Source organism: Orycteropus afer, unplaced genomic scaffold, assembly GCF_000298275.1.
Source record: "Orycteropus afer afer isolate SDZICR_OR568_19922 unplaced genomic scaffold, OryAfe1.0 scaffold00293, whole genome shotgun sequence".
NCBI lineage: Eukaryota > Metazoa > Chordata > Mammalia > Tubulidentata > Orycteropodidae > Orycteropus > Orycteropus afer.
In genome coordinates, this window is record NW_006921880.1 from 489191 (window position 1) to 503729 (window position 14539).

Here is a 14539-nt window from a genome sequence, read left to right on the forward strand (position 1 = left end):
AGATATGGAGAGGCAAATCAGCACAGGTGAGAATTAGTGTGTGGTGTTATACTGAGGGGGGAATGATCTAGTAGAAAGGGAGACATTGATGATGTAGAGAGAAAACAGTAAAAACCAGGTACTTGACAAAGTGAGAGGAAATGAGATACAGGTCCCGTTGGAGAGGTTGGCCTTGATCAAGTGCAGATGCAGGTAAGTTGGCACAAGTGACATAGAGCAGTAAATAAGTTCACTCTGAGTACATCTGCTGTCTGTAGACTTTATAGCAAGGTACTGAGCTGAGAGTGGTGATGAGAAGGACTTGTTAAAGGTTTGAGAGATGAAAGGTTTGAAATAGTTGTCTTGGAAAGGAGGAAAGCACATCAACTAGGGAAATGTTAAGACTGTCGGTATGTGTGTGTCCTTTTGAGATTAGTGGTCAAAAAAGTGAGTCCACGCAGTACTTTTATGTGTTTTTTCTCCAGCAGCCTTCCACTATTCAGGGACAGACATTAAATAAGTGGTTAGTTGAGAAATGTGTTTGCCTCTTAGGAACGAAGTGTCACTGTAAGCAGAGGAAGAGAAAGGAATGATTTATAAGTTGTTAAGAATTTAGCCTAAATGAGTACAGACTAGTGTACAGTTCTAAATGTGTTAGAGGTCAAGATTGGGTTTTTTAAATAAACCCATAGTATAAACTTGTTTCATTGTCATTTACCTCTTTTATTAAAAAAAAAAGAAATGACAGAAATTTTAATGATTATTTGAAGCTGGTGGTACAGTGGTTAAATCATTTGGCTGCTAACCAAGAGATTGGTGGTTCAACTCACCAGCCTGCTCTGTAGAGAGAAGATGAGGCAGTCTGCTTCTGTAAAGATTTACAGCCTTAGAAACCCTATGGAGCAGTTCTACTCTGTCTATAGGGTCACTGTAAGTCAGAATCAACTTGATGGCAGTGGGTTTGGTTTTTGGGTTTCCTAGTTAATGCAGGTTTTGTTTATTATTTATTATAAACTAAAGTACTGTCTATATGTTATTTTCATTCATTCTTATTTTAGATGGTCAGTAGTAAATAAAATTTGTCTTAGTATATAAATTATTAAATTCTAAAAGAAAGTTATTTATGCCTTTTCCAACCTTTTATCTTATATTGAAAAATCTTTATCATGTTATCCTATTTTTATTTAATTATGATTTGGTTGCACTTACTAGTAAATTGTGGGTTTAACTGCTAATTGTAACATGGTACTGGTAGGATTAAATATTTTCAAAATATTTTGTATTGTTAACATAAATACATTATGTAATTATTTTATATTGTTAAACATAGTACTCTTAGACTTGTGTTCATGATTTGATCCTGTCAAACCAGGGAAAGTAAACTTGTTTTTCAGTTTTTTAAAACTACTGTTGGTTATCAAAGGACTGCCATATATAGTTGTACAGGTTACAGCAATCCAGGGACCAGCATTCTCATTGTGTAATCTTACATCATTGTTGCTCCTTAAGGCTCTAAAATGTGAAACTGAATTGTCATCAACTCTGATTTCAGGTATTGAAACAGATCTGTAGATATACTTAACATATAAAAGTCACCTTTTTAAGTAGTTAATTCTAATTACTTTATGCTTTTTCTTTTGCCTGCAGCCTCAAGACATTCAGAAGACGGTATTAAAAGGGATCATTAACAGCTTGTTAAGAGAATGGAAAGGGTAATTATAACCAGTATTTAGCTAATCAATATAAACATTTAATTTAAACATCTCATACATGTTTAATGTATGTGCATGTGCCTGACTCTTTCAGAAAAGATTTTAGTTTAATTATTATAAAAACATAAATCAGAAAGAAATTATAAACTATTCAAGGGCAGCTACAACCCAAAAAGAGGGAAAAAGTTGTGTAGTTACAGAACTTCTAAATGGTAGGGAAGTCAAGACAACTACAAGATAGAATGGACTATTCTTAACTTGGGAAGAAAACTACAAATCACAGGGTAACCTCAAAGAAAAATGATAAATCTTCACATCAAAATTAAAAAAGAGGACCAGCACAAATATTTAGCAAATACTAAAACAATAGCAACGAAGAAAATGATAACACGATTCATAAGCAAAACGAACTCAGCACAGAAAATTATATGAAACAAAGAAATCAACAACACAAAAAAGCACATAACAAAATGACAGCAACAGATTCATACTTGTTAATTACATAGCTAGCAAGGGACTTATCTCTAACATTTATGGAAAACTCCAACGCTTCCAACAGCAAAGGAATTCAGTTGAAAAATGGGCAGAAGACATGAATAGACACTTCACCAAGGAGGATATTCAGGCACCCAGCAAATACATGAAGAGATGCTCATGATCATTAGCCATCAAAGAGATGCAAATCAAAACAACAGTGAGATACCATTTTACCCCAGCACTGATGGCAAGGTTCAGCGGGACAGAAAACAACAAACCTGGTGGAGATGTAGGGAGATTGGGACTCTCAAACACTGCTGGTGGGACTGTGAAGTGATACAAGTGCTGTGGAAAGCAGTATGGCAATTCCTTAGGAAGCTGAAATTGGAGGTACCATTTGACCCAGCACTCCCATTACTAGGTATATATCCTAGAGAGGTGAGAGCCAGGACAGGAACAGATATATGCACACCCATGTTCGTTGCAGCACTATTTACAATAGCAAAAAGATTGAAACAGTCTACGAGCCCATCAGCGAAGAATGGATGACCAACCTATCAGTGGAATGTTAAGCAACACTAAAGGATAATGTAGAGTATGCACAACACTGCATAACATGGATGAACTTGGAGGACATTATGCTGAGTGAAATAAGTCGATCACAGAAGGACAAATACAGTAATAGTTTGTTGTTGTGGAGGGTCAAGGAAAGGTTTATATGTGGAGGGAAACTTTCTGTGTTGGTTGCTGGGGTGGGAGGGAAGGGAACACTGCAAAAAATAAGACCGTTAGACTCTCTGTATATTTATCTTTACGTAGAAAATTTTGAAGGCCTTTATGGGATATACATTTAAATTTACCCAAAGTAATTTTGTTACTTTGTCCTTGGAAACAAAAATAACTCAAAACTCTTGGAATTTCCTAAGTAATTGAAGTGCCTTTGAAATTTAGACCACACCTGAGGGTTTGTGCTAATGAGTGGAGTCTGGCCAGTTGACAGAGATCACCAAGTGGCCTACTAACAGCTGGTATCAATCAATCATACCTATGATTGCTTCCTCATTGGTGAAAGACATTCATATACTCAGGAGGGTAGCTTGCCTTTTGGGACATGGAAGCTCTCTGGGAACCCTCCCAGATCTTACCCTGTGTGTCTCTTCTTAATGCTGATCCTAATTTGTATCCTTTGTAATAAAGCGGTAATGATTTAAAAAAAGAAAGAAAAATTATAAACTGTTTACAGCAGAGCTTTTAACTTGAGAATCTGTAGCTTCTTAGAAGGATCTATAGATGGGCTTCAGAGGGCCTATGCAAAATAAATAATTATTTAGTCAAGATAATTCCTTCACAAAAGAATATTATCATTGACTGCTTAAAATATGCTTATTTATTTCAAATTTAAATGCATATATTTATTTCAGTTCATATAACTTTTCATTTTTTTAAAGGTGCATCTAAGTATATTTTAAGCAATAATTTATGTTTTTGGATTTATTTTGTAACTTTAACAGAAAAGTAAATAATCATTTGGTCACTTAATTTTCTGAAAGGAAATTGAAAGAAGTACTTGGAAGTGAACCATTTTTTTTCCCCCAGATTTTAATTTTGAAAAATTTCAAACTACAGAAAGTTAAAGAATAGAATGAACACTCATGCCTTTCAACTTGAGTCACATTGACATTTACATTTTCCTCTGGGTGTGTGTGTAATTTTTTTAGTAAGTTGAAGACATCATGAAATTTCACCCAAATTACTTCAGCATATATTTCCTTAGAACATATTCCTACATCTCACACCAAATAAATTTAACAGTGATAACAGTAATATTCTCTAAAATGCCATCCTTATTTAAATTTGTCCTGTTGCCGCAAAAGTGTTCTTTAATATACAAGTTTTATTTTTCAGTTCAGGATCTAGTCAAGGGTTTTGAATTACATCTAATTATCATATTAAGACAACAACAACAAAAAACAATGACATCAACGTGATTCCGATTCATAGCAAATTGTCATATAGGTAAACCATTTGTAATTCAAGAAGCTACTCGCTATTTGTGAGAGGATGTCAGATACATCTTGAGAGGATAAGAAGAGATACTTATCAACTTTGGGAATAACAGAAACTCTTAGTCAAATCTGATAAGGTGAAAATCCAAACTAACATGAAAAACATTAAAAATTAGTTACTAACTTTTCAGAAGTATTCAAATTATGATTCTTTCCATTAGAAACATCCTAGATGTATTTAAAGCATCATTTGATTTACAGACATTTCTAAATATATTACTTCAGGAATGTATTCTAAAGTGAAGATTTCAGCAATCCTTTATTCAAGCAAAACTATAGTGTCCTGAAATTGTTGATTATTTATAAGACTGTTTCCAGATTTAGTCATGATACTTACTTACACTACAAAATGTTATATAGCCTGGTTAACTCAGTCTTTAGGGATCTTCAGAACCAGCCTAGAGTAAGCATAAAGGAACTTGTATTCCCTATATTAATAATTCGTTTCCTGTCTCAGTAAGAATACCTATTTAGTCTAGTTTTTTGGCTTTATCTACTCAGTTCTCACAGAAACATTTATTGTTCATTTTTTTTATTAGATACTGTGAGATGAAACATTAATCCATAATCAGGTATGCTTGTTTCTTTTTTTCAGTCCACGAACAAAAGATGATCTTAGAGCATATTTTATACTGTTACAGGTAAGAAAGCAAGAACTTAGTTGAAGTTGTCTATTCAGATCTCAGTCCTGCAAATATAAGTGAAATAATATCAAATAATAGATACTATTTTTGAGCAATATATTGATAATTTATAGAATTATAGTTATTTGTGACCAGAGGATTAAAGCTGTAACAAATAAACAATGGAAGCTAAATCATCAACAAGATTAAATTTTTAATTTCATTCTTAACTACCTGTATGGTATTCAGAGACAGACAGAATGGAAGCCCTTCTTCCTCCTCCATTCAACCTTCCTTCTTGTAACAAGGGCTCCCAGGACCTTTTTATTTTTCCAACTAGTAGGTTTCTAATTTGCTATGTATTTTTCAGTAGTACTGAAGTTAGAATTCTAGTAGAAACACAAAGTTTATTTCTATTTGCTAAAGCAAAGATGGTGAACTTTTTCCTCTTGAGAGATACAGATTTAGAAATGAAAATAATCATCATCTATGGCCCAGACAAATAAAAATCAATTTTCAGTTTTTTATTTTTTTGAGAAGGAAATGTGTTACTGCCATAGCTGGCTTGCTATATGTCTATTAATCCTTTACAGTTTTCAGAAGTGTTCAAGAGTGTATTATAATCTCATTTAAAGATAGGAATAAATTTATATTAAATAAAATGTAGTGTTTAGTTCAATGTTATGTCCCATAAAATGAAATAGGTGGAGTGAAGTGAGAGGAAAGGGGAGAGAGGAAAAAAGAAAAACTGAGGGGGAAAAAATAGGGAGAAGGAAATCAGTGGTGAAGAGGCAGTTAAGAAGAGATGTAAGGAGGGGTGATAGAGAGGTAGGAGAAGAAGGAGGGAAAGCTAGGAGAAAAAAAAAAGGAACATGAAGAGATTGTGAAAGCAAGACAAATGGCAGCATGCAGGTCAGATTTTAGGTAAGTGTATTAGCAGCAAGCCCTGTTCATAATACCCTGTTCTTTTCATGAGCCATCCCTAGATGAAGCTACCAACTGGGGCCCTCCGCAATTTGAAACTGTCTGCCAGTAAGTCAGTTTTGAAAAGCACACGGTGTCCTTCTATTTTTTTCAAAATTTTAGTTTATGTCTAAGTAATACTCATTTATCCATGAGGTTCAGAAATGTACATTTTGATAGAGTCTTGGGTTTTGGAAAAATAACTGCAGGTTTTGCTTAGTTTACAAGCAGTATCCCTTTAACATGTATAAGTTGTCAGATCTATTAGGTAAGCCTCCTCTTACTCTCTGCGAGATAAAGGGTACCTCATTACATGGTGACTGAAGTTTCACAACCAGCTTTTATTTAATTTTTCTAACATTCTTTTTGTTGTTGTTTAGATGCATGGTGATTGTCACCATTTATAAAGTGCTTACTTCATACCAGCACTGAGCTAGTTGCTTTACATACATTTTCTTTATTATTACTGAAAACAGCTCCTAAGATAGACATTATTATTCTCATTTTACAGGTGAGGAAACTGAGAATCAGAGTTTAAGGTACACACTAGCACAAAGCTAGTAAGTGGTAAAATTAGTCCTAGACCCACATCCCTTTTAATTCAGAGCCCATATTCTTTCTACTGTAAATCAAAGTCTCTTTGTTAGATGAATAACAAGTAGATTATTGTTTCAAAGGATATTCCCCTAGTATTTCATAGTCTCAAATTGAGCTTTCATGAGTTTACAACATACCTCATTAAGGTTAGTGTCTTTTACATGTTACAACATTTTAATACAATTATCTTTAATATCTTTTTCAGAATCCTCAATTTAATAACACATCTACGTACGTCATCTATGCTCACTTGCTACGACAGATAGCTACCTTAGTGGAAGCTGACCACCATTTCCTAGTTCACTGGCTTAAAAAGTAAAGCCTACTATGATACTAAGAACTCTTATAAAAGGACAGTTTTAAGTTTGATTTTTATTAATAATTTTACAATAAAATATGTTTAAATGTTTTCAGCTCTTTAATTATAAAAATATTCTTTAGTTCTACCTAGAAGATGATTGAAAATCTATTTTTAAAGTACGTAATGATTTTGCTTGTCTAAGCTGCTGTTAAGAATCTCCGTCCAGTCCTCCTCCTTTCTGTGCAGCACATTGCTACTCTTGACTTGTCATATATCTCAGAGGTGGTGACTGGGTTTGCTCAGGCATCACTCTCTTAAGTCTTGGTATTTTCTGTCTGTATATCAGTAAATCTTACCATAGTTTTACATGGTGCCTTCTCTTTACCTCAGAAGGTTGTGTACAATCAGGGCTAGCCATCAGTATCAACTTGTAAAAGTACAATCCTTGTAACTTATAGAGTCACATTAACAATGACTTTTCTCCATGATTAATAAAAGTTGAATGAGGCAAAATATTTCTAAAATTAATTTTAAATATTTTGAAAGTCTTAAAAAATAAATATGTTTGATACTAACATCATAGCAATTTTGGTGTTTATTTTTTAGGAAAGTAAGATTTCAAGATAAAAATTGTGACCTTTCAAAGTCTGAGCCATTTAAGAAATAGAATTTTGGAGAATGTCTAGAGTTTTATGTTTATAAGATGTAATTTGATACCTTGCAAATATGTTGCCAAAATAAAAAAATGTGAATTTTGATTGGAGTTATTTCCAAATCTTTACCAGATTATCCCAGAAGAGGTTCAAACAATTGGTAGAAAGATTGCTGCAATTTATTTCTTTACGCCTGTTTCCTGCAAAGCCTGAAGAATTTCCGCCTATAACAAAGTGTTCCTGGTGGATCCCATCAGCATCTAAAGTGTTGGCTTTACTTAGTAGGTTTTGTTTTTATTTTTCTTTTGTTAAATATTACAGATACTTCTTTAAGAATCTCAAGGTACTGTAGAGGCATTATTCAACTTCTGGCTAGTCCTTTGAAGGAAAGAGTTGTAATTTATTTTCTATTTTGATCACGATTTCACAGTTAATTTATAAGCATGAAATAAGCGTTACACCTTCTCTGGGCAGTATTCTGTATTATGGCAAATGGCCTGGTAAAGTAACAATTCCTCAGAAAATAAGAACTTCCATTAATTGCTAGGACCCCTTGGAAAAAGCACACTGGTGGGAAAATAGTATGGGTTGATGGCCATCTGTATACTCACTTCACTACCACAAGTATTTTCAAAAAGCAAGAAATTGTTGGCTACATTTTGACTGTAATTTAAAAGTTACCTTTTCTGTTTGAAGCTACAGTTGTTTGAAATAGGGATTTCTTGATAAAGGCTGTGTGGTGGACATTAAAATGATCTTTTCATTAGTGGAATAACATGTGTATGTTTAGAAACATCATTATGTTATGATTTATCTTTACAGATACGGCAAACAGTTTGGTTCACCCTTCCCTTATTTCTTATACTGATTTCTATAATTCTACATTGGATCATATTGATCTCATGGAGGAATATCATACCTGGCAGAGCTTTGGAAACTCTCACAGGTAAGATTGAAAACTCATTTGATTTCTCACCTAAATGAAATACTGTTTAAAACAGTGACTTAATAAGTATGTATAAATAAAGTACAATATATATATACAGTCACATATAAACTTACAATTAAGATATCCAACATTGGAATATCATAATATTTCTTTAAAGCATTTTCTTTTTCTGTTACCATTTTGAATTTATGTTAATTTTATTTTGGTTTGGTTAATAGCATCTTTTCAAGAAGGGAACAGCTCTCTCTGGAAAGGCCTAGGTAGTATGTATGTTCAGCTTTGCAAGCCGTATGGACTCTGCTCTGTTCTGCCATTGTAGTACAAAAGTAGCCTTAGATAATAAGTAAGCCATTGGGCATGGCTGTGTCCCAGAAAAAAACTTTATTTTAGAGCACAGGGGATAGGCCATATTTGTCCCAATGCCTAATCTGGCACAGTCAACAGTTTTTGTCTTTTACATGTACTGTATAAAGAATATAGGAGCTCTGGTGGCATAGTGCCTAAGGCATTTGACTGCTAATCAGAAGGCTGGCAGTTCAGACTCACCAGCCACTCCCCAGAAGGAAGGTTGAGCAAGCTACTTCTGTAGTGATACCACCTCGGAAACCCAAGGAGGGGTCCCTATGAGTCAGATGCTACTGGCAGTGAGAGTACATGAAGAATGTTGTGTTACAGATTTGTTTATTAATACTGTAGTACAGTAGATTTTCAAAATACCTGACCAAAGTCTTTATGCACCTCTAGTTTGGATTAAATTGGCAAGACTATCCCAAATATACTATTGCCAGACCATGTAATCCAAGAGATTGCATATATTTTAGAGGACACTCACTAAAAGCTATGGCATAGGTATAAAACCCCAGAGTAGTTCATGAATTGGTTCAACTTGCCAGGAACCTCTCTACCAGAATTGGCCTAAAATATAGAATGACCTTCTAGGTGTATCTTGGTCTATACCTGAACCCTCAGAACGGAATAAGAATTCAGTGTCTGGGGACCTTGGTCAGTCTGATGGATGTTTTCTTAGCAAAGTTTTTTTTACTAAGATGATTTTTTCCTCGTGTTTTGATGCAATTACAATGCTACGGACAAAATCACAGAAGAACTCCAAGAGTTACTGTGCATATTTTAGTGACATCTTTTAATGCAGAGTGTCCCCTAAGAATAAGTTACATGGGAATTTTGATCCTGTGATCCCTTCAGCCTTTGGACTGCCCTCTAGACCTGGGGAAGACCTAGGACCCTAAGGCAAGTTACCTCTGGCAATTTGTGGTATGACAAGGGAGAGATTGCGAAGCACTTTTTTAATGTACGTAATATGACCAATATTGTATCTTACTAAGTTCATTGCATTTTCTCTTCATTCCCTAAATGTTAGTTAGCATTTAGTGGTCTGAAATTATTGCACATAGTGCTGTTGTTTTTTTTTTAAAACAATTTCATTCCAAGGGGAAAGCATATTGTTTGTAGTACACACAAAGACTAATTCCTTATTCCTAATTATACCCTATGGTCATACATGCACCATTTAAACATACTTGGATGAATCTCACCTACAACTGGATGGAGTCATTGCAGTCACTTTTGATGGGAGTCTTAAGTCCTGAAGTGTCTACTGCCATACTAAAAACTCACTGCTCGAGTCTAATCTGACTCATGGCAACCTGTCTTTGGGTTGCCGAGGTGGTATCTCTACAGAAGTAGATTGCCCAGTCTTCCTTCTGAGGAGTAACTGATGGGTTTGAACACTAGCTTTGTGGTTAGCAGTCGATGTCTTAAGCACTACACCACCAGAGTTCACAATGCATTTCGCTGTGGTTGATGGCTCTTGTTTATAACCAAATGAGCAGTGACCCAAGAGGAACATTATGTTCATAACCCTTAATTATAATGTGTCTTTATAAAATACACTATTTCATATTTCTACACCTTTAAATTATGGTACTAACAGCAACATACTTTTTTCCAACTTTTATTTTGTTAGTCTTCATTGTGTTACTTTGCTTTTTACCCACTGTAGTCACTGCTCCATTTCCTCAGTTTTGAAGCTCACACATCAGAAATAGCCTTGTAATAGTGAATTCTTTTATTAAATTGAGCCTATGACTTTTCTGTGCTAATCCTCCTTCATCAACACTTCTGCAGCCTGGTTCTTGTGTTGGCCATGTTTTTCACAGGTAATGATATACAGATTATTATAAGTAAATAAATTATTTGTGTAAATATAAATGATAAGCACATATTTCATGTGCTAATTAGATGTAGCTTCCTTTACAGAATAAAAGCATTGCACATCTAGTAATTAAAAGAAAATATCCACAAAAAACCATTTTGTAAATGGTAAAATACAGTATAAAAGTAATGTTTTATATTGCTAGAAGGGATACGTCTTTGCTAAAAACACACCATTTTGTTTTTGTTTCACTTGTTGAGCAGGTTTTCCTTCTGCCAGTACCCATTCGTTATTTCTATAGCTGCAAAAAAAATCATTATTCAAAGGGACTCAGAACAACAGATGATAAGCATCGCAAGGGTAAGCCAGCTATGAAAACATATTTATGTTGATGATAATCAATATAATAAATTCAATAAATAAGTCAAATGTTTTGTGACTTGTTCTAACGTAACCAGTAAATATTAAAAGTAAAATTCGTATTATTTTCCCAAAAAAAGTGCTTAAGCCTGTTGAAGATACAAGAAACCATACTCCCCTCAATCATCTTTCCTAAATCACTTCTCCTTATACTTGTAAATGTAGCAGGAAGATTAAATGCCTCACACACAGACCCAAATACTGGGAGCTTATTGGACATCATTTTGTAGAGATCATTCTCCATCTCCAGGTAACCAGCAAAGCATTGATGAGAGCTCCATGGAGTTGGGGTGTCCTTAAGAACAAACCCCATAAACCTCTGAAACATATTCAAAGTTTTATGAAAATCAAGTGGAAAAACCAGAAAATTACAAGATGTAACAAAAAGTCTATCTCTTGGAGAACTGAGAAGTAAACCAAAGAAGGTGAAAGATGTTATATTGATTTGTAGGAAACCAAGCTGTATGAGGCCTGCAGAAAGTGGGAAAGCAGGCTGATTTTAGGCAAATAGTGGAGCAGGTTATTTGCCAGTGGGCCTGCCCTTACCACTTCATCCCACTCATTTCATTGCCATAAAACCTATTGCCTTAGATCGATTCTGACTCATAATTACCCTGTAAGACAGACTAGAATTGTCCCATTGAGTTTCCAAGGCTGTAATCTTTAGGGAGGCAGACTCAAGCATGCTTCCCAACCCCTGCAGAGCAGCCGGTGGATTTGAACTGCTAAACTTTTAGGTTAGTAGTGAGCACTTAATACAGTGCCACTAGGGTTCCTTTTCATTGCCATACAGTACAATAAAGTTATACACATTATCTGACATCAGAGAAAATGACTTATTACAGCTTTAGACTCTACATTTAAATGCTTGGTTCACCTAGAGTGTTCCTTACGTATTTTGAGCATCTGTTTTTGAGGCATGATTGTCTACTTACCGTATTTTAACTTTAAAAAATTAGAAATAAACTTGGCTGTAACTTCTTAAAATAAAAACTGAAGGATAGGGAAAAGGGAAATGATATCCATGTCTTCTCCAAAAATAAAAAAAGAATTCTAAAGCATAAATTATAATACTTCAGAATACTATACCAAAAAAAAAAAAAAAAACCCCAACTCACTGCCATCAAGTTGATTCCGACTCATAGTGACCTCCATTGGGTTTCTGAGTGGAAAATCTTTACAGAAGTAAATTGCCCATCTTCCTTCCGAGGAGTGGCTGGTGGGTTTGAACCACCAACCTTATGGTTAGCAGTCAAATTCCTTGGGCACTATGCCACCAGAGCGCCTTTTAGAACAGTATTAAAAAAAACAAAGAAGAAGAGAAAGTTGCTTATCCCTCAGTAATTCAGTTCCCAGAGGTGTTTTTTTTTTTTTTTTTACCTATCAGAGAGTGGAACAAAAGATTTGAGTGACTAGTAACATCCCAAAGTCAGCTTCTTCTACTGAGTGTGGGAATATTAGAGGAAATGGGGTTGCTATGCCTACCAAGGGAATTTCCAAGCCACACTAGTCCCTGAATGAGTTTAAATAGGTATATTTAGCACCAGAATTATTAATCCTGGGTGGATACTGGCTCAAAGACAAATTACATTCTAAAAGGTAGATTAATTATGCTTTTAGAGTAAATTCAGTATTTTTTTAAAAAAAAGAAAGCCTAAGCCTAGGTTTATCATAAATAACGCCTTGTTTTAAATATTCTCATTTATTTTTATTTTTCCATTTGTAATTATTAAACAAAAAACTTTGCTACTTAAGAAACGAGTCATAGGGAAATGTAATACACTATTACTTAATATAGAAGGTGAATTGTTTTTAGTCCTCCATTTTGGATTCCCTTTGGGTATCATAAGGAGCTCTGGTGGCATAGTAGTTAAAGCATTCAACTGCTGACCAAAAAGGTCAGTGGTTCGAACCCACCAGCCACCCTGTGGGAGAAAGATGAGGCAGTCTGCTTCTGTAAAGATTTACACAGCCTTGGAAACGCTACGAGGCGGTTCTACTCTGTTCTAAAGGGTTGCTGTGAGTCAGAATCAACTTGATGGCAATGGGTAGTTTGGGTATCATTGTTCTGATGATAAGGCATTTTCATAAAATTGATATTCCTATGTTGTGGATTTCTAGGACAAAATTGTAGCAGTATTGATATGTTATAATTGCATTTCAGAAATTGTTCACATAGGAGATGACACAGACATGAATATAAATGATTTTTTAAGTGTCTAATGTTTTAAATGAAATTATCATTAGATGAAAGTAAAAATGTTTGCTTTCTCATTTAATTAGCAAAGTCTGGTGGATAAAGTATCTCGAAGACAGAGACCTGATATGAATATGTTATTTCTAAATATGAAAGTAAGGCGGACACATCTGGTTAGCGATTCACTTGATGAGGTATAGAGAATTTATTCCAAAATAGTGTTAATTGATTAAGACTTTAAATAAATTCTGTGATATAGTTTATTATTGAAATCTTACTAAGCTGTTTTTTTATTCCTTTATGCTAATAAGGATACCTCCTCATATTTTGATACCATAATTAAAATTAGTTCTATATTCATATTACAGAATTTAGCCTTATATTCATGTTTTTTGTATGTATATTAATGTTTTTTGTTGTTAACTCCCTGCAAGAGAATTTGATATAGAACATTTAAATGAGTAGTTCCTGTTTCTGAGAATATAGCGTGGATTCTAACCCCACCTTTGTCACAGGTTAGGTAACGAGTCATTTTTACTTCTCCAAGCTTCCTATTACTTATCTGTAAAATTGGGAATCTGACCCAGATGGTACACTAGGTCTTTTCAGATTCAAACGTATTATTGTATGTATATGTGCATAGTGTTTCAGCCAGATCTTCATGGATCTATTAGTAAGTAATGGCTGATTTAGCTATTTTTAAAAGTTTAGTGTTGAAGGAGCATTAAAGAGAAGGAAATTAAATATTTTATATTATAGGCTGCTAAATTAAAATTTTGGACACAATATGACACCAGGAGGTAGTAACCTTGGGCAAGTAACCTGACCTCTCTAATTGTGCTCCTGATCTGTGAAACAAACATAACGATACCAAGCCCATACAGTGTTTGCACATTTATTGAACAAATGAATGAATGAATGAATAAACAAGCCACAAACAGAATTTTGTGACATTGTAAATGAGATAAAGACTACCTAACACATTCCCCAGATTTAAAACAACTTAATTGCTTTTTCACTGCCCTTTGTTGTTCTCCACTATATAATTTCTTCTAATAGTTAACCCGGAAAAGAGCAGACTTGAAAAAGAAATTGAAAGTTACGTTTGTAGGGGAGGCTGGTTTGGATATGGGTGGATTGACTAAAGAATGGTTCCTTCTTCTAATTCGCCAAATTTTCCATCCAGATTATGGTGAGTACTTTTCTAATTTTTAAGAACAATGTTGCTTCATAATTGTTAGATTCAACTAGTCACCGTTATTTTTAACCTACCCTATGATTTTGCAGATTTTTTATCAACCATAAATACTAAATTTTTTAAAGGAGTATTATTTAAATTTGTAATTTATTTAACCAAACTGATGACCTAAATGTTAATTCTTTCACTGGGGATCCCACACAAACTGTATCAAGCCTGAAAGTATGCATT

General features: G+C 34.3%; 1 protein-coding gene across 1 annotated transcript in view; it reads left to right on the plus strand.

Moving 5' to 3' along the window:
• Nucleotides 1-14539, plus strand: part of HECTD2 (HECT domain E3 ubiquitin protein ligase 2) — an 85352-nt gene that overhangs the window by 44092 nt on the left and 26721 nt on the right. Inside the window, exons 6-13 of the mRNA XM_007951253.2 lie at nucleotides 1627-1691; nucleotides 4830-4875; nucleotides 6623-6732; nucleotides 7504-7652; nucleotides 8194-8317; nucleotides 10757-10853; nucleotides 13197-13304; nucleotides 14170-14302. Coding sequence (XP_007949444.2) covers nucleotides 1627-1691; nucleotides 4830-4875; nucleotides 6623-6732; nucleotides 7504-7652; nucleotides 8194-8317; nucleotides 10757-10853; nucleotides 13197-13304; nucleotides 14170-14302 — 832 coding nt within the window. The remainder of the gene's footprint in view (nucleotides 1-1626; nucleotides 1692-4829; nucleotides 4876-6622; nucleotides 6733-7503; nucleotides 7653-8193; nucleotides 8318-10756; nucleotides 10854-13196; nucleotides 13305-14169; nucleotides 14303-14539) is intronic.